At 47.7% G+C, this 18,775-nt stretch overlaps 1 protein-coding gene across 1 annotated transcript; it reads left to right on the top strand.

The window, feature by feature from the left end:
• Positions 1–466: 466 nt before the first annotated feature.
• PPME1 (protein phosphatase methylesterase 1) lies at positions 467–18,620 on the top strand. The gene is made up of 14 exons (XM_058419335.1): positions 467–617; positions 6,402–6,496; positions 8,005–8,096; positions 9,080–9,137; positions 9,477–9,528; positions 11,315–11,469; positions 12,069–12,159; positions 12,516–12,581; positions 12,781–12,913; positions 13,360–13,489; positions 13,931–13,975; positions 14,740–14,804; positions 15,854–15,921; positions 16,544–18,620. Exons 1-14 carry the CDS (start codon positions 520–522, stop codon positions 16,560–16,562), a joined length of 1,167 nt encoding a protein of 388 aa, XP_058275318.1. The 5' UTR covers positions 467–519; the 3' UTR covers positions 16,563–18,620.
• Positions 18,621–18,775: the final 155 nt, after the last annotated feature.

The following is an 18,775-nucleotide window of genomic DNA, read 5'->3' as shown; positions in this document are numbered from 1 at the left end:
CCGCAGGCGCACCACGGCGGGCGGCTGCGGGGCCGCCCACAGCACGCGGGACACGGTGCAGCGCAGGAAGCAGCGCGCCGGGCCCTGCACGAGCGGCGGGAGGCTGGTGGCGGCGGCGGGGTCGCCGGGACCTGCGGGGACAGGAGGCGTCAGCGGCCCGGACATCACCCCGAGCGCCCGCGGCGCTTCCCGTCCCGGCGCGGCACCCTTCTACCCCCGCTGTATCCCGCCAAGCCCCCGCTCCGCCGCTCCGACCCTCTCCGCACCTCCCCTCCGCCGCATTCCGCCCGCGCCTCCCGCCCGGCAACCGCCGCCGCGGCGGGGGACTACAGCTCCCGTCACGCCCCGCGCGCGGAGGGCACGAGAGGGGCGCGGACTACGTTTCCCTTGGTGCCAAGCGGGCGGGTGCCCTCGGTGCCGCGTGGCGGCGCTGTTAGGGGAGCCGCTTCCGGCGGGGCGGGGCGGGGCGGCGGGGGCGGCTCGGGGGGTCCCGGTGTTCCCGGTGCGTCCCTAGCTGTCATGTCGGCCCTGGAGAAGCAGCTGCACCTGGGCCGCCTCCCGCCTCGGCCCCCCTTGCCCGGCGGCGGCGGCCAGTCCGGGTCCAAGATGCGCATGGGGTAGGCGGAGGAAGGGCAGGGGCGGATGCGGAGATCGCGGCGAGGGGAGGCTCTGGAGGGAGCGGGGCTCGTGATGGGGGTCTGGAGGGACGGGTGGTCTTTGCTGGGGGGATCTACGAGGGAGGGAGGCACGTCATTCCGAGATCTGGACGGAGGGAACGGGCACGACCGGGGGATCGGCACAGAGGGACAGGTCACGATCGGGGGATCGGGACAGAGGGGAGCTCGTCCTGGGGATCGGGACAGAGGGAATGGTCATTACTGGGCGATATGGAGCCAGGGGCGGTCATTCTTAGGGGCTCTGGAGGGAGGGTTGGTCCTGCTTCCCAGTGCTCCAGGAGAGTGACATCTGGATCAGGCTTCTCCAGCCGCAAGGGTGTCACTGCCCAGATGGGGGAAGGTGGCAGGCGCTGGGATCCGCTCTCCAGCCCTTCCCTCCCGGTCCTGTCGCCATCAGTGTTTGGGGGAAGGGTCAAGCGCGATGTCTGGGTCGTACCCCGGAGTGTGGCTGCGGGGAGAGGTGTATGGAAATTCTCAGGAGCTGAATTCCTGAGCTGGAGCTGGACTTTGATAATCCTTGTGATGGGTCCCTTTCCAAGTCAGACTATTCCATGATTCTGTGAAACGGGACTTCTCAGCCACAGGCACCCATGTGAAGTAGGTGAGCTCTGTGACTTTAGTCCCTGCTTACATCTGCGTTTCCAGATGTTGGAAAAGTCTGGGATACTCTAATCTTTCGAGCAGAGGTTGAGAGCACATTCTGGGAGCCGTGGGAGAAGTTTCACCAGTGGCTAAGGGTGAAACACATATTAAATTCTGTAATTCTTCCTCTCTTACCATACATTGCAGAGGTTTTAAACGTTGTTAGGGAAATGATTATGAAGGAAAGTTTATTTTATGTCGTTTTACAAACCTCCTTTTTTCTTTTCCAAATGCTCTCAGAGAGCACTGACACAAAATCCAGTGTTGCACTTAAGGATGGAGAATTCCCCTGGAATTCTTCCCTTGGAAGCACTGGGGAGTAGTTCATAATCACATTGTGGTTGCACAGCACAGTGTATTTTTGATTTACCCATCTGCCACCTACCCAGTAAATCCCTCTATGGGTGATGTTCGTGTTGTGGGAGGAATAATCCGACGTGGAATGGCCTCATCCGGAGGGGCCCGCGGCTTCTGTGAGAAGGAAACGAGAGGAAGTGGGATAGAAAGTTGAGCTTAGGCTGAGTTTATCCTTATCAAAGTTCAGTTCAGCGCAAACAAGAGCAAGATTCCCCCTGAAGAGAATTCCACCAAAAGAGAATGGAATTAGTTGCACAGGGAAAACACAGTGTGATTTACAGTGCTGGCAGATGTACAGGGCTGCACTGAATAGTCCTTCAAAATCCAAACTTTTACAGGGAACAAGAATAACTAAACTGAGGAAAACATTTATTTGCTGCATTAAGCATCTCACATTTATAAATGTGATTTATTTCTGTGCTTTCAATTTCTTGAATTGCAGGCCAGACTGTTAAAAAATTGTGTTTAAACTTAATATCCAAGAGTGCCAGCAACTTGATTTTTCTGTGGCTAAATCCTCTGACTGGTGTGTTGGGCACTTTCTTTTTATTCCCTTTTTTTTTCCACCATGCAGGTCATCTTAATGTGACTGTGGTGTGGCTGAAAGCAGAGAAGCAGAGGGTCAAGCATGTGAGATTGCTACAGAAAAATAAAATTCACCAAGGACTTCTTATCCAAAATAAAGTCTTGCATTTTTTGGTAATATGCTGTTAAGAGGTTAATATGTGTTTCAGTAGTTCGTAAAAAAAATGGCACCTGTTGCTCCATTTAAGTATGTGAAAATAAACTTGTTTCTAGCTTTTTCTTTAAAGTCATTTTTTGCTATTTTTCAGTACAGTCACTTCCTTATGTCTCTCCGTGGGAGAGTCTCATTTGAGCAGTCAAACTGTCCGAAGCAAATTGAAACATGGAATTGTTCAGGTTGGAAAAACCCTCCAAGATCTCGGAGTCCAGCCGTTCCCCCAGCCCTGCCAAGGCCACCATTATCCCACGTGCCCGAGCGCCCCATCCACACTGCTCCAGGGATGGGCACTCACCTCTGCCCTGGGCAGCTGTGCCAGGGCTGGACAGACCCTTCTGGGGAGGGAGTTTCCCCTGATCTCCAGCACGGCTCCTGCAGCCTAGTTTGGGCTGGGTTTTGTGGGAGCGTGGGATGCGTGCTTAGAAATTCACTGTATTTCGTAGCGCGTGGCATCGGTTCCTGCTTTGCTAGCGCAGTCCTCTCCTCCCTGGATTTAAGCGCTCTCCAGCAGAACTGCCCAATGAAGTGATGGTTCCAAAAGGCTTTTTCCAAAGGAAGCTGGAGGTTCTCTTCAGCTCAAGCAGCATGTGAAACTCGGCCGCTAAAATAATTCCGTGTCCATTTCTTTACGGAGCGCTCCCGGCCAAGGCTGTGTTGGGAATTGCCTGCGTGCTGCAAGTGATTCCTTCGAATTGCTCGACTGAAATGGAAACAAAATCAGGCTTTATGGCCCGTGGAGAAATAAAAGTATAGGATTTGTAAAGGCAGTGGTGGAGCAAGAGGCCCCAGACCCAGGGCAGCAGATCCCAACAGCTGTAGCAGCTGCTGCGTTTCCTGTCTTGTTTTTTGCCTTTTGTTTTTTGCTGGTGGCTCATTCAGAGTTGAGCACCTGAATGGGATTTAAAAGTGAAAGTCAGTTTGCTGTTCCTTTCCAATGTGTGAGTAAAAATCAGGTACAATCGCTGAAGATATTTTCATTATCTAGAAGGGCAAGATTGGATCAGATCCCTGTAATTCAATCATGGCAATTCCAACTCATTCTTTTCCTTTTTAATCCATTTTTTCCCCTTGGAATCCTTTTAATAAAAAAACCCACAACATTTTATGTATTCAGCATCTCTAAGGCAGAAGTTAAGATACTGTCCTTGTCAATTTTTAGAATTCCTAAATACAACTTGTCAGCCGTGGCAGTTCTTACTTGGAGATGTTGTTTCATTTGGTTGGGTTCAAATACGACACGAGAATGAAATCTCTTCATTCATGCACTTGTTCTATATTTGCTTTAGTAGTTTTAAATAGGGGCTCTCAGCAGAAAAAAAGACTTTCTGAAAATGGTTCCTTCTGCTTGGTGCAACCTTCTTTCTTTTTTTTTTTCTTTTTTTTTCATTTTAGGAAAACACCTGAAAGAAAACCCCTTCAAAACTGGGGAGAGATTTGCTGAGCCATGTGGGCATCCTAGGGATTGAGGACATGATAAAGAGGACAAACTGCACAATAGGATAAAACAGCTGCAGAGGGTGCCCAAAATTTGTTTTGTAATTCCAGTTTAAGATGCTGGCTGGCTGGCTTGGAGTTGAGGGATCATTCTAGAAAACTTACTATGTCATCCATTTCTGCTTTGGTTTGCTGGATACTTTAAAAAGCTGTAATTAGTTCTGTCAGCTTAAATATTGGTCAGCAAAATATGGCTTCAGCATAGGAAGGTGCAAAACCACAGCTGCTGTTTGTTAGGCACACCTCTAATTTTGAATGTGTGTTGGTGCTTCACTAAAAAAAGCAGCTCTAGAAAAACTCAAAATTAAAGTCTCTTTCCTTTGGAGAAATGTTTTTGCTCAACCCTCTGGTCACCTGGGATTTTATGGAAAGCCTCATGGTTATTTTGCCCTTTTGGGGGTTCAGGTTAAACCTGAGGTCACTCATGTTTCCTCAGCATTGCTTGGAGGCAAGTATTCTGTTTTAAATCATGACAGATAGGTATTTACCTCAGAGGTGATGATAGTTTTTAATTCCCAGCTCCTCTTCAGTCTCTGCCCCCATTCTCTTGCAAGCACAGGAGTTCTGCTGTATGTTTTTGCCAGGTAGTTCACGTATGACACCACTACTAACATTTTCTCTGGAGGTGTTCCCTCTTGTTAAGCTGAATTTGCAGCATTGCTAAATGCAGCAGTGTGGCAAGCTCCTAGGGATTGGCTCCGCCTTGGTTTCGTGGCTTCCTCTTGCAGTTCATGAGATCCTCTCTCTCCATGGATCTGCCTTGGTATCAGCATCTTGCCTGAAAGTTCTAACAGTGGATCTGTGCTCTCAGAAATGACATTTGAAGGAGACACAGACATTTTCATTCCTGGAAGTGTCCAAGGCAGGGCTGGATGGGGCTTGGAGCAGCCTGGTCCAGTGACGGGTGATTTCTTTGCACCAGGCAAGAGGCTGCTGTTCCCCTGTAACAGTGGCTGTCCATCCTGTAGCCCTCCTTCCAAAAAATGGCTTCATTGGGCACAGAGCCAAAGCACTTCATCCAGCATGACACACTTCCCCATGCTCTGCCTCCCCTGGAGGTAAGAGAATTCCCTTCCAGAGTTCTGGGGTGGCAGTAGTGCAGGGGCTGGGTTACCTGGGAGTTCTGCTCTTCACCAGATTTCTGTGGGGAGGGGTGTAGCCAGGCAGGTGTTTGCTGATCACCTGGAATTGCTCGGGGCACTGGAACCCAAAACCAGCTGCACCGTGTGCAGAAGTCTGACTGCAGCTGAAATGCTGCGTTTTGAAAGGGTGATGGAGTTCATTTTGGCTAACTGCACATCCTACCTATTCAAAAACCAGAGGAGGGAAGTCATCCAAGCTGTGGGCAGTTCTCTCCCTCTCCAGAAAGAACCAGAACTGGTATGGAGGGAGCATGTGATCAGGGCTGGGATGGCTTCCAGGGAAAAATTGAGCTTTGAATGTGATATTTTTTCCTTGATCAGAGAATGAGATTAAGCTGAGGCAGTAAAAGAGATTAATAGTTCCTGGATTTATGTAGGTGTGCGACATCTCTTTTTATTTAATTGAGAGTTGACAAGAAGTCTGGTAACCCGCAGGAGGGAATTTGGTCCGTTCAAGGGGTGGCTGGTTTATGTTTCATATCCTAGAAACACCAGGGGAAACCAATTTTGTTCCTACAAAATTAAAAAGCTGCTTTGTCTTGTTATTTTCTACTTCTTTAGGAAGCCAAGAATTCAGGAGAAACTTCAGCAGGGATTTTTTTGCTGTGAAGGTCTTTCACCCCTCACGCCCATGCTTGATTTTAATATTCTGTGCTGCCTGCCTGCCTCCCCCAGAAGAGCTGAAGTGCAAAAACGTGGTTAAAATGGTGCACTGTTACTCATCCTGTATCCTGGGCTCGAATTGAGCCTAATTATGCCACTTCCAAAATTAAGCACTACTCTTTTAGCCTTACTGAGTAAATACCAGCCCGAGAAGCATCTTCTGCATCTACTGAGTCATCAGGAAAATTCGGATTGCGGAGCCTTTTGTCAGTAATGGGGGTACAAGGAGAGGGCACAGCTGCACCTTTTGAAGGAAGCAAAAAATAAATTGGTTTGTCACATGGACACCTTTTGTCTGTGGATCCTTGCAGACTCGGAGGTTGCACTGGGGCAGTATCACTGCTCTGTTTATTTTCCCTTGGCTTGGGTCTGTGTAGTCTAAATCACCGTTGCTCAGTCTTCCTTGGAATTACTTGATGAGGAAAATATTCTTTTCTCTGTTTCCACTACATTTCCTCAATAAGAGCAGCAGTTAGGGAGGGGGGAAGGGGAGGATTTCTTCAGTGACAATAAAATTCTGAATATTGTGATTGTATGGGAATTTCACTGATGCGCTGTTTGCTTCCAGTCTGAGCTGTTGTGTAACACCAGCATGTTCTCTTCAGTGAGAGGAGGCCTGGATGCCAATTTCAGTGGAAGACTTTAAAAATAACTCTTTCTTATGGAATTTTTTCTGTCTTGCAGCCCAGGAAGAAAGCGTGATTTTTCACCAGTGCTTTGGAGCCAGTACTTTGAGTCTATGGAGGACGTTGTGGTAGAAAATGACACTGGCAAGGATATATCCTTTTTTTCCACATTGAAATTGTCGTCATCTCAGAGATTGGGGAGATACCATGTTTTGTTTAGTTTATTGGGGTTTTTCAGCTTTTCATGTGTTCTTTCTCCTCCTCCATTATGTCTCTTGCAGGGCTCAGTGTCAGTAACTAGAACTATCCCTCCTAGGCTGACAGCAAGGCTGGTTCCTGGTATTGCTTCTTTTGTAATCACTAATTTTAAAAAGTGTTTCCACCAGTTCAATAGCATATTTTGCAGGGAAACACTCATCAGGTTCTCACAATTCAAACCATGTCAGCACCAAAGCTGTTCATTTGTTTTTATTAACTACAGTTGGTTAAGTGGGAATCAGTGAACCGTGTGCTCAGGATTAATAGCAGCAGTACAACAGATAAACCTCGACAGAAACATGTAGGTGTGAGTAAATACTTCCAAATTTCTGGCCAAGGCAGAGGTTGTGATGCCATCAGTGTCTTCTGGCAGTGCAGCCAGAGATTTTTCTGCAGATGTTTCCAGGATAGGAATGCCATCAGGAAACCCAAACTTCTGAGTTACTTCTCTCCAAACACACTGGGAGGTGTGAGATCACTGTTCAGTGCCTGAAACTGTGACCAACACGTGAGAAAAGTCTCTTCATCAGCTGGGGTTTGTGCACAGAGGGGATGTGCTGGAGCTCCAGGTCCCTGGGGCAGAGCAGTGGGCACCAACCCAATCATTATTTCAGCTGCTTCCACAGTTCACATCATATGGGATCTCAAGCTTCTGCTGAAGGGGGCAGAATAAATCCTAAACTAAGAGTTGCTTGAATTTGGGATGCTTCTATACACAACCTATCCAAATAGGTCTATTACACTTTTTGTTCTATATTAAACCCCTGGGGGAGTGCACAGCCCTTCATCAAGTGTGGACAAGGTGCCATCATGAATCATGGAATCACCAGAGCGTGGTTTGGGTGGGAAGGGACCTTAAAGCCCACCCAGTGCCACCCCTGCTGTGGGCAGGGACACCTTCCACTGTCCCAGAGTGCTCCAAGCCCTGTCCAGTCTGGCCTTGGGCACTGCCAGGGATCCAGGGGCAGCCACAGCTTCTCTGGGCACCCTGTGCCAGGGCCTCACCACCCTGCCAGGAAAGAATTTCTTAGGAACATTCAGTTTAAATCTCCCCTCTTCTAGTTCAAAACCATTCCCTTGTCCTCTCATTATCTGTATAAAAAATAGCTCTCCATCTTTTTTACTAATGGATTTCTAGTTTTCTCTTAGTTCACTTCCCTGTTGTGCCCAGGGAGAAAAGGGCAGGGGATGAGTGAATTATAGGAGGGGAGAAAACCTGGGAGCAGGTATACAACTCCTCAAGCTTCATTTGAGTTACATTTTTCGTCCAGGTAATGCTTGAACATTTCCTGTTGGTCAGAGAAATGAAGGATGGAAATAAAATACTGTTGGGTATTGCAAGCTCCAAAATCCATTCTACTGCCTTGAAGTAGCTCTGTGAAACGCCCTTAACTGTTCATACACTTTTCGAATTTACAAAAGTGGCGTGGAGGGGCCTGTCTTGCTGCTGTTACACGGTGGAGGCCACTCTGCTCTCTCCTGGGCTGTGTTTACTGTAAGTAAAGCTGCTGCTCTGTGGAAATACATGTGTGGAAGTGGAGCTGTGTGAGTGTGGAAGGCAGTTCTCCATTCACCTCTGGGAAACACAGGGAAACAGTATTCTAAAAGATAACAATATTATCCTTGCATGGCTGGGGTTATCACTGAGGTGCATGGGCTGTCTTTAGGGGCTGGAAATACTAATCTGTGGATTCAGTGGGTTTGGGGAAAGCAACTGCTCCAGTCATTTAAGAACTGAATAGCTGGAAAATCAAAAGAAGAGGACTGGGTAGCTTTGAGGTCTGGGTAGCTTTTGCCAGTTGCGGAGGTGGTTCTATTAAGAATCCTTCACCAAATTCCCCCACTTCTACCAGGCTGTTATTTAAATAATCAGTGATTCCTTAACACAGAAGTCTTCCTGTCAACAAAATATGCCACTTCTCTGTGATGCCTGAGATAACTTAGTTAAATTGATCTGTCAGGGACAAATAGAGCCATAATTGTGTTGCAGTTATTATGCCCTGCCTTACCTTAAAAAGGTTCCTCAGCTGTTCCCCCTGACCTCTTTGGACTATTAATTTTTATACATTTCAGCTGGTAAAATTCTATCCTTTGAGAGCAAACTGAACGTGTACTGCAAAGCAGTTGCTTCACCTCCGTGCCAGCCATGGAGCCAAGAGTAATTTTGTTCCGTGTGGGGCTTGAAAAGCAAGGGGATCCCTTTGGTGTCCATAATCCCACTGCTGTTCCAGTTTTCAGAGGTGCTGCAGGGCTTGAATTCGTGATCTCAGGAGACCCAGGTCACGTCTTACGCACAGTGAAATAACTGTCCATGTTCACAGTGGTAACAAGGATGGGCCTTTGGCCCATTTAGGGCAGTCTTAGGGAATATTTCTGCTTGCGCTCTGTAACACCCTGTCCAGTCCAAGGGTTTTTAGGGAGGGCTTGTTGTTGCTAATCCCACTTTGCAAACAATATTCTCTCTCTCTCTCCCTGCAGTCTGCAATCATTAACAGGATCCAGTGTAGGATTGTGGCTTTAGACCTCCGAGGCCACGGTAAGTCAAAGAAATAAATCTGGAGTCAAATCAGCGTGTTACACGCTCCCGCTTTTTCATATTGCTTTAATATTTCCATAACCTGTAGGTCGTCTTTGCCATGAGAAATAAGGACCGTTCCTTCATTTTAAGATCCATGAAGAACAGTTATGGGCAGTGTTTCCCACCCAAAGTACCGAGTGTTCCTGTTAATTTTGTGTTTCTTAATTATTCATGTTCATTGCAGTAGCCTTGCTCTTCATATCTGTGCTTAAAAGCTTTGTACTCTCGCTGCTCTAAGTCCTGAGGGGGCCTGAAGTTTTTCAGCTTAAGTGAACTTAACTTTTGGGTTTTTTTCAGGAGAAACAAAAGTAAGGAATCCTGAAGATCTGTCTGCAGAGACTATGTCAAAGTAAGGAAACTTATGCTTGTTTCCCTTTTCGCAAACCTCCGTTTTCTTCCCTTGGCTGAACAATAAACTACTTGAGGGCACAGCGCCTTCATTCAAAGGAGCTGGGACAGTTTCATTTCACATGATTCTGGTAGTTACCCCTTCTTTCCTTCCACTCTGGGACAGTTTGAAATGATGTCTCTCCCAGCTGAGTCAGATTCCAAGGACTGGAGTTGTTCTCCGAGTACCCTGAGTTTTAAGCAATGAGCACTTTAAACATGCTGAAGAGTTCCTAATGGAGGTGGAATGCTTTCCTTAGACATCCATGGGGTAGTTTAGCCTGAAGTCACCAGCTTGACTCTTCCTCAGCCCTTGGAGTGAGTGTTCAGAGCAGGCCCACATTGGCCTGGTAGCACCCCTGATGTCTGGGTCACAGGCACAGGATTTTCAAGCGCAGAATTGCTTTTCCAAACTGTCATGACCCGCTTTGGCATGCAAATCCACCCCCCTCTTGACAAAACTGTAAGAAAAGCAAATAACCACTGCTAAGCACATTATGTTCTGTCCATATTTAGTACAAAGAGGCTCTTTGCTGTGACTACAACTAAGTGATGAAGGGTTTTGTAACCTTCCCATGGACAAATCCACTTGGTTTGTTGAGGGGAGGCCATGTGTGAAATGTATTCTGACTTCCATTGTATACCTTATTCCTGCTGCTTATGCCTTGTCAGATCCTGATGTGTAACTGTCCTGAGGAGATGCTGGATTAAATCATTAGAATATTTTAGATCTGGAGCAGCACTGCTGTGGGGGGAAAGCACGTTCCTTTTGTTTTGAAACCTTCCCCTCTTCTTAGCAATAAGCTTAAAACTTTGTCCTGAATATCTTTTAAATAGGAGCCTTAAATTATAGCTGGTGTTCCTGTTGGTTCTTTTAAATCAAATCCTCAAGGAGTTTTCTCCAGCAGAGCAAACAAGCTGGTCAGCCTGTTCACTTTTTTCACTCGTTTTCCATTTTCAATACCGCTCAGTTCTCAGGTTCCTCTGAATGGTTGTAGTCAGGAGAGCCAGCTGGGGGGTGGCTTTAGACTGCTCTTCAGTAGCTTTCAGTTGTTAGCTCTGCTGCTGTTTTGGAGTTTGAGAATCATAGCAGCCAGCTTTCCCATCCTGGGAAAAGTGTTGAGAAGTGACAACTTCAGTTTAACAGTAGGTTCCTTTTGGGAAGGATTGGGAAATTGCCCCTTGCCCCGTGGCATCTGTGCTCACAGAGTCCCAATCTTTTTGCTGGTGCTCAGTGTTGTTCATCTTTGCCATGGTCAGTAGGGCCAGTTATTCTTCTCTCTCTAATTCCAGTTACTTCTTTTAAGAAGAATGAATTTCTTGGTTTGTGCTTCCACGCAAGATGACTTGACGGCTTTTACTCCCCTTTTATGTAACATTTCCACCAGCAAGTGTCAGCCTAACATGTTTTCTACAAGGAACCACAGAATTTGGGCTGGAAGGGACTATAAGTTTCATCCACGTGGGCAGGGACCATCCATTAGACCAGGCTACTCGAATATCTTTTATATTAGTACCTTTTAAATGAGGGCTCTGTTAAGAAAGAGAGGAATTACGTGGATGTTCCGGAAAGCGTTGGCTTGCAGGGTTTCCTGCTTCGGCACTAAGGCGGAGCAGCCACAGGAGGATCAGCTCGTGCCTTGCCCGCGGCTTGGAAGAGGCTCTGGGGCCGCACACCCGTCTCGGGCGCGTCCCCTGTCCCCCCCTGGAGGCGGGGGTGCCATCCCTGCCTTGCTGTCCCTTTGCAGAGACGTGGGGAACGTGGTGGAGGCGCTGTACGGGGACCTGCCGCCGCCCATCATGCTGATCGGGCACAGCATGGGGGGGGCCATCGCCGTGCACACCGCCGTCGCCAACCTGGTGCCCAGCTTGCTGGGGCTCTGCATGATCGACGTCGTGGAAGGTGAGTGCGGCTGCGCCGCGAGCCTCGCCGCCCCTCGGCTGTCTTCTGCCTCTTCTCTTCGACCCAAATCCCCCCAGGCGGGAAGTTCTGCCCCGTTTTTAAGCCGGTTCCATCCTCCTAACAGATCCTACGCGCACAAAAATCTTCCCAGTGCGACCCCTCCTTTTCCCAGGTGCGCTCCCTGATTGCTCTTCTCCTGCTGATTTCGCAGAATCAGAGAATCGGCTAGGTTGGAAAAGACCTTTGAGATGACTGAGTCAAACCTGTGACTTAACACCACCTTGTCAGCTGAACTGTGGCACTGATTTCTTTGAAAGGCTTTCTTGGTGGGGAAGAGGCTGACTTTTGCTGTAATGCCTGGTGCTGATAAATGGTGGCTGTTTTCTCCTGCTGTCTGAACAGCCTGCCTGTTCAAATAGTGATCTTCCACTATGGCTGTTGGCTTAGGAATACCAATCTGTACTTTCCTTAGCAGCGTTAAATCACTGGGGAGCTCCAGCTCCCTCTGAGCGTGTTGCAGCCGGTTTTGTACAGAGGGACGTGGCAATAATTTCATCAGATGGCGTGAAGTTGACGAAGATGACATCATTTGCTTTTAGGTACAGCCATGGATGCCTTGAACAGCATGCAGAACTTCCTGAGGAGTCGCCCCAAAACATTCAAGTCGCTTGAGAATGCCATTGAGTGGAGGTAAAGCTTGGGCTCGGTCTCTGGGATCGCTTGTCTTTGTAGCTTTACTCCTGAAGGAAACAAACTTCACATAATCTGGCTGTTTACAGGCCCCCTCCCAGCCCCCTGCCATGGTTTAACCCTGTTTTGCTGGTTCCCCACCAGCACTTCTCCCTCTTGCTCACAGTTACAGTGACAACGGGAGGTTCACATAAGTTTAGCGGGAGCCACTCTGTTCAGTCTGAGAGCAGGAGCTTTGGGAATAGTTTGGGGAAATCCTGAGCTGTAGAGGAGTTTAACTCCTGCTTCTGGGCCTGCTGATTCTTGAATCTCTTCAGTAAATACTTCTGTCTTCTGATTATTACTTTTTTTCCTAGTGTAAAAAGTGGACAGATAAGAAATCTCGAATCTGCCAGAGTTTCCATGGTTGGTCAAGTCAAACAGTAGGTGGCCTTTGGTTTATTTATTATTTTAAAATATTTTTTTCTGTTTTACAATATCATTGCTGTATAAGTGCACTTGAAAATGAAAATTTCTTCAAGCTAATTTGCTTGAAGAACACCTATGGTTTAGTCCTGGGTGGTGTTTTGGTTTGGAGTTTTTCTTTTGTCAGGGAACCAGTTTCTGATTTTATTTCCACAGGTGCGAAGGGGCTGCCAGTCCTGAAGGCCCTAAAGCCATAGTAGAGGGAATTATTGAGGAAGAGGAGGAGGAGGATGAGGATGAGGAAGGAGGAGGCTCTGTCAACAAAAGGAAGAAGGAGGATGACACAGAGGTAGGGAGTTTGTTGCTGTGTTTTCAGTTTCCCCTGCAAGAGCTGTCACCTGTGGTTATCCAAATCATTCTGATATGAAAGGGAACCACTCCAGGGAGAGGAGACTGGATGAGAGCCAAGCCCAAATGTTCAGACAATTTGTGAGCTGTTTGTGTCAGTAAAAAATAGCAAACTGATTGCCCTGAATGGTGCAGCCTTCTCCCGAAGACTCTTCTCTTGGTGTAGCTCTTGCTGACTTTCTTGTTCCCTAGTCATGTGCTTTGATTTGGAGAGAGATGTAGAAGCAAGGAGGGTTATCCCTGGAAGTGTGTAATCCACCAGAGGGAGCCAGTATTTTTTTCTTTTTTATGTCTGTATATTTATGCATTTGCAAGTGGCTCCCTGGGGTGGTTTTCTTTCTGCTGTGTGACTGATCACTAATGCAGAGCTCTCTCTCCTCCCTGCAGACAAAGAAGGAGCATTTATACACATGGAGAATCGAACTGGCCAAGACAGAAAAGTACTGGGATGGCTGGTTCAGGGGTTTATCCAACCTCTTCCTAAGCTGTCCGACTCCAAAGCTTTTGCTTTTAGCTGGTAGGTGTCTTTTCCAGTCCTGGTGTGCACTTCAGTGATGTCACTCTTGTATTTTAGAGAACAGGGTCAGCAATGGACTGCGGTGTTTCCTGGGAATACCTGGGCTTCTCTGTGTCTCTTAAAATAGCCTGGTGTGATTGGAACTCCTCAAGCAAAGTCAAATACAGCTTTAAGCCCTTTTTGTACCTTAACAGGAAATACAGCGTGCAAATATCTTTTGAAGTTGTAAGAAAGGCTGTGCTCTTGCATTTTTGGCTGTTTCTTTCTTGTCACTTTACTCTCTCAAGGTGCAGCAGTGAAATGTCCTTGTTGTGTGTGTCAGAGATGTTTATTTTCTGTTTTTCAAGCTAATGTCCCTTTTAAAATGTGGAGTAAAGCCTGGCTCAGAGAGTTGTGTTCTCTCTTGGCTGTTCTCCAACACATTTGTTTATTTGATTGTAGGTGTTGACAGGCTGGATAAAGATCTGACCATTGGACAGATGCAAGGTAAGTATGTAATATTGTTACTCCAGCCTTACTGTAATGCTCTTTTTGCATGACAGCTTGTAGCTATGGGTACAGTCAATATCCAGACAAATGGGCATGAAAGCATTCATCTATCCCATAGTGTTCTCCTACTGTGGTCAAGGAAAGGTGGGGAAGGTGAGGAGGGAAAGGTTCCATTCAAAGGGCTCTTTTCGTGGGTTTTGTTCAATCTCGTGTTCAGCTGCCACACTGCTCTTGGATCAGAATGATAGTGTGTGAGGGCTTCCTTCTAATCCATTTACATTCCTGATGTTCCTAGCTAGAACACTTGGGACCATTCAAAACTGTCCCATCACCCAGACAGCAGACCAAGATTAAGCACCTTCATTCATGTTTGGGGGTTTGGGTTGGGTTTCACCCCCCCACTCCCATCCCAGCTTTCCAGAGCAACCAGTACTGGAAAATAAGTATTGGATAGCAGGATAAACGTTACCTTAATGTAAATCCAATGAGAGTTCCAACTCTGACACTTGCCTGCATTGAGAAGCTCTGAGAAGTTCAGCTTCGTTTTGACTCCTGGGAACCTGGAGTTCTCCTGCTCTAGTTACACCTGGAGAAGGTGAATTAAGCAGCTGGTCCATGTGTTCTTTGGAGACCATCGGCCGTGCAAGGTGCGGAGTCTGCCGAGACTTCCTGCCATCCCTGGGGCCTCTTTTCCATCTGCATTTAGTGAGGTTAGTCGTTCCAGAGCGTGAGATCGACGTGCTGACTCTCTCAATCCACAGGGAAGTTCCAGATGCAGGTCCTCCCTCAGTGTGGCCACGCAGTCCATGAAGACGCTCCGGACAAGGTGAGCCCCCACTGTGGGGTTGAAGCTACACAAGCCGTGATCTGAAATGCAAAAAGGGATCTGTTCCTTTACCCATGGAGCAGAGATCATACTTCAGGGGCATTTTTTGGCACAACAACTGGCTTTCACAAGCAGCTGGGATTTTTTAGCTGCCTGGAAAGCCCTGACTAAGACGTTACATGCCACAGGACTGGGCTATGGATTTAACTCTCAGGCTCGTGGTGATGAACTTAATTCTACCCATGTGGAGTGTGGATTTCTCCTCCCTTCCATTCCGCATGCAATTCCCCACCATCCCTTGCACTAAGCTGCAGCTTTAGGGGTTGGTCTGTGTTTTGTTGAGTTGGGTGGCTCACATTTTCCAAATAGAAACCAAATGTTCCTGAGGCAGCTTTGACAGAGCAGTGCTGCTTCTGGGCACTGCCGGAGCTCGTGTCCAAATGGGAGCAGGAATGTGGTGCAGACAGTGGAGCCTGTGGCTGGAAGCACATCTGGTTTTAAAGCTCATTCTGCACCCACAGCTGTGTTAAAACTCAGCCTTTCTGTGCTTCATTTTACCAGTTTGAAGTAGGTATTTTTATCTAAACATACTGAGTTCTTCAGTTGTTAATCCTTTTTTGTACATTCTAAGCAGTACTGACCAGGTTGGACGGGGCTTGGAGCAGCCTGGTCTGGTGGAAGGTGTCCCTGCCCATGGCAGGGCTTGGAACTGGACGAGCTTTACTCTTCCTCCCAACCCAAACCATTCCAGGTTACTGTCTTGCATCCTGAATGTACCTGTTCTACCTGCTAAACTTAGACATTGTTTTAAGAATTACTGAAATGGGTGGAGAAAAAGTTGGGACACTTCTTGATGGCAGGGTCGGTGTTGGAGTAAAGCTGGAAGTGTGTTACACAGAGCTCTCGTTTTAAAGGAGCAAACGGTTCAGCAAGAGAACCCTGAGGACGTGAACTGTTGTCAGAAACACTGCAGGCTTTGAAAACTGACTGGGTTTTGTGTTCTCTCTGTGCATCTTTAAATCCTGAGCTATTTTTTTCCCTTCTCTCAGGTTGCTGAAGCTGTTGCAACGTTCCTGATCCGTCACAGGTTTACAGAGCCCATTGGTGGATTCCAGTGGTAAGGCTCCATGGAGCTGTGTCCCTGAGCAGAGCTCCTGCTCTCACTGCCTGTTTGGCTCTCGAGGTGGGAGGCTGGAATTCTAGCATGGTGCTAAAAACCACAGATAAACAAACAGGTCTGAATCACAGCCAGTAATACACTTGGTGTTTGTGTTCCTTTTAAATTTCCCATGTATTTACATATGCTGATGCAACCTCCTTCCTGGGAAGGGAGGAGCAAAGCAGATTTCTGCCAGAAAGCAATATTACAGATTTTATGGCATTTAGCTTAAATAATATTTCATTAAGTAACCAAGGCCCTGTGCTGTGGAAACAATTTGCATCACACTCCCTTGGCCAAGAAATACTGGTGAGATGAGGCAGGTGAAGCTGTGTGCTTCCCTTTCCAGACTGCCCACATTTATCTCATGTGTTTTCTTATCAAAATGGCCTGTGGAAGCCAGGTCCCTGTGACCAGCCAGGCAGTGAGAGAAGGGTGTGATTGATAAGCTTGATAGTGTAGGTTGATGTGTAAATAAAGAGAGAAGACCTAAGAATTTACAGCAAAATTTAGGTTGTCTCAGAGTTTGCAGAGGATACCTTGATGTTAATATGGAGTCTTCTTCTTTTTTGCCTCCTAGTGTGTTTCCTGCTTGTTAATATCCTGGTGTTTTCCAGCACTGATTCCCATTGTAAATAAACTGCACCAGAGGCCACTGTGATGTATCCATATCCTCTCATCTCCCAGTCCAGCAGCAGTGAGAAGTTGGTGTGAGATTCATCCCCTAGAACTAGTTCTCCAGAATATCTAAATTCTTAGGGACTTCCTTGCTGGGAAGCAGCTTCTACTGAAGACCATGAAAAGCTCTTCAGGCCCTCGGAAGCGAGATCCTCTTCTCTGCTGCCACAAGAAAGACCTCCTGGAATCCCATGTAGTCAGTCATACAATCTCCATCAATTCTCAGGCTTTCTTGGACCCAACTGCAGAAGGGCTGTTGGCAGTCCAGATCCACTGAGGGCATTGCAGCACAGCCAAAGGCTTCAGGATTTCTCCGTGGAATCACAGAATCATCTTGGAAGTGTCCCTTAGGTTTGGGTTTTATATATACACTTTTTTTTTTTTCCCCTAAAGCAGACGAGGAATCGGCTTCATTGGGAGCTCAGGTTTCATCTCACCAGTGCCAGCCTTAGGGGTTAAGCTGTGGGAAAAGCCTGGAGGCCACTTTCCTGGGCAAGGCTGGAGGGGATTGTAAATCAGAAAGGCAAGGGGGGGACACCACGAGCTCCATTTCAGAGTCCTGCAGTTTTCCTAGTGCTCATTTCAAGTCCTCTCTGGGAAGAAGAGCCTGGATAACTCCATCTACTGCAGACACATCCCAGGCCAGAGGACTCTGAACCTGAGTTATGGGGAAGACCCAAGAGCAGCAGGGACAGTGTGGCAGTTTGGCTGTTTTCTGCCCCTGGAATGTGTTTGTTCTTCCCTTCTTGTAGCTGCTGCTCACAGCTGGGGAGAGATCTGCGCCTTTGGGATGGAAAAACATGGAATGGGCTGTAGGAAGAACCCTGGGAGAGCTTGGAGTCAGTCCTGCTGATGCTGATGCAGTGGTGTAGGCAGCTGTTCTCCCCAGTATTGCAGGAAGGACCTTGCTTCCACTGTTGCTTCCTAGATAATTTCACTGCCTGCCTTCCGGAATTCCATATGCACAGAGAGCTTTTCTTCAGGGTTCAGTTATCCACAGACAGTTCCTGGGCTTGCTTTCACCTAAGAGTCACTTTTGAGTGTAAGAGCAGACATGTTTTGGAGCAGTTTTCCTCAATATTTTGCCGGTGGATGTCTGAAATCCTTTTTTGTTTCTTGGCCTGGTGTCCGTAATCCCTTGCTGCTGTCCGATGATTTTAACCTTGCTCCGCCGGGGCAGAGTTCTGTGGTGATTTGGGAGCTGCCCTGTGCATTCCATGACAAGAGCCATCAGGAATTCTTAGCATTTGAGAGGCGCAGATGGGGCAGATGTGGCCTTGGGCCTGGTGGAGATCCACTTAGCCGTGATTCACCGGGCACAGCAGCCCTGGCCTCGCTCCGCAGCCCTTCCCTGACACGACTGACAGGTTGGGAGGCGCCTGGATTAGACAGGAGAGCCTCATTGCAGAGAGGAATGCCCTCCTGGCACTTTGGCCATGGCACTCAGGTGTTACAAGAGCAATTGCTGGCTCTCCGCGTCCCTCTGTGAGTCACCGCGTTAATGCATTCATCTGATGTAGCGTCCACCCTGGTTTGGTTCCTGATGGATTCAATGGATCTTCAGTAGTCGAGATGCAAAATTGTTCTTTCCCCAGCCACGTCCCCAGATTGGCCAAAATTCTCTTTTGCAGGCGACTCCTTTGTTCAGATTGTTAGGGATTCAGTAATCCAGCGTGCGTTTCCAGAGTCTCTCTTCCCAGGATCATACCCATGAGTGATCGTGGTGAAGTCACATTCCTCCGTGGTGAAGTAACTTGGAGAGTCTGACTTGGAGTGATTCCTCGCGTTATCCCTTTGATTTGTGAGCTCGTAAAAAAAGCCCAACCAAGCAGAACCCTCCACGGAAAGCAAATCAGTTTTGTATTCTGTAGAAGCACCGCTGGAAGAGGAATGATTTCTGAAATCCTGTGGGCTCCCTGGGATTCTGTTTTGTTGTTAACGTTGCGTGAGTGAAAAGAAAATAAATATTTCAAGAGCCTGTTTGATTGAACAGCGCGTCGCTCCGTGCCAGTCCCCAGCCCTGCCTTGCCCGGGATAGGTGGCTGTACCACTCCTGTGGTACTGGATTAAAAAATGGATTCCAGGGACAGCAGCAGCGCCGTGGGGGTGGGTGGAAGGGAAATTCCTTTCGGCT

Source organism: Hirundo rustica, chromosome 2, assembly GCF_015227805.2.
Source record: "Hirundo rustica isolate bHirRus1 chromosome 2, bHirRus1.pri.v3, whole genome shotgun sequence".
Classification (NCBI taxonomy): domain Eukaryota; kingdom Metazoa; phylum Chordata; class Aves; order Passeriformes; family Hirundinidae; genus Hirundo; species Hirundo rustica.
The sequence above is the reverse complement of the archived record's forward strand: the minus strand, read 5'-3'. Positions and strand labels throughout refer to the sequence as shown.

What these genes read in the sequence shown, in the direction of transcription:
- PPME1 (XM_058419335.1), top strand. Translation starts at nt 520, where the DNA reads ATGTCGGCCCTGGAGAAGCAGCTGCACCTGGGCCGCCTCCCGCCTCGG. An exon ending in TCTGCAGAGACTATGTCAAA is followed by an intron (nt 9,529 to 11,314) that starts GTAAGGAAACTT and finishes GTCCCTTTGCAG; the next exon opens with AGACGTGGGGAACGTGGTGG. An exon ending in GAGAATGCCATTGAGTGGAG is followed by an intron (nt 12,160 to 12,515) that starts GTAAAGCTTGGG and finishes TTTTTTTCCTAG; the next exon opens with TGTAAAAAGTGGACAGATAA.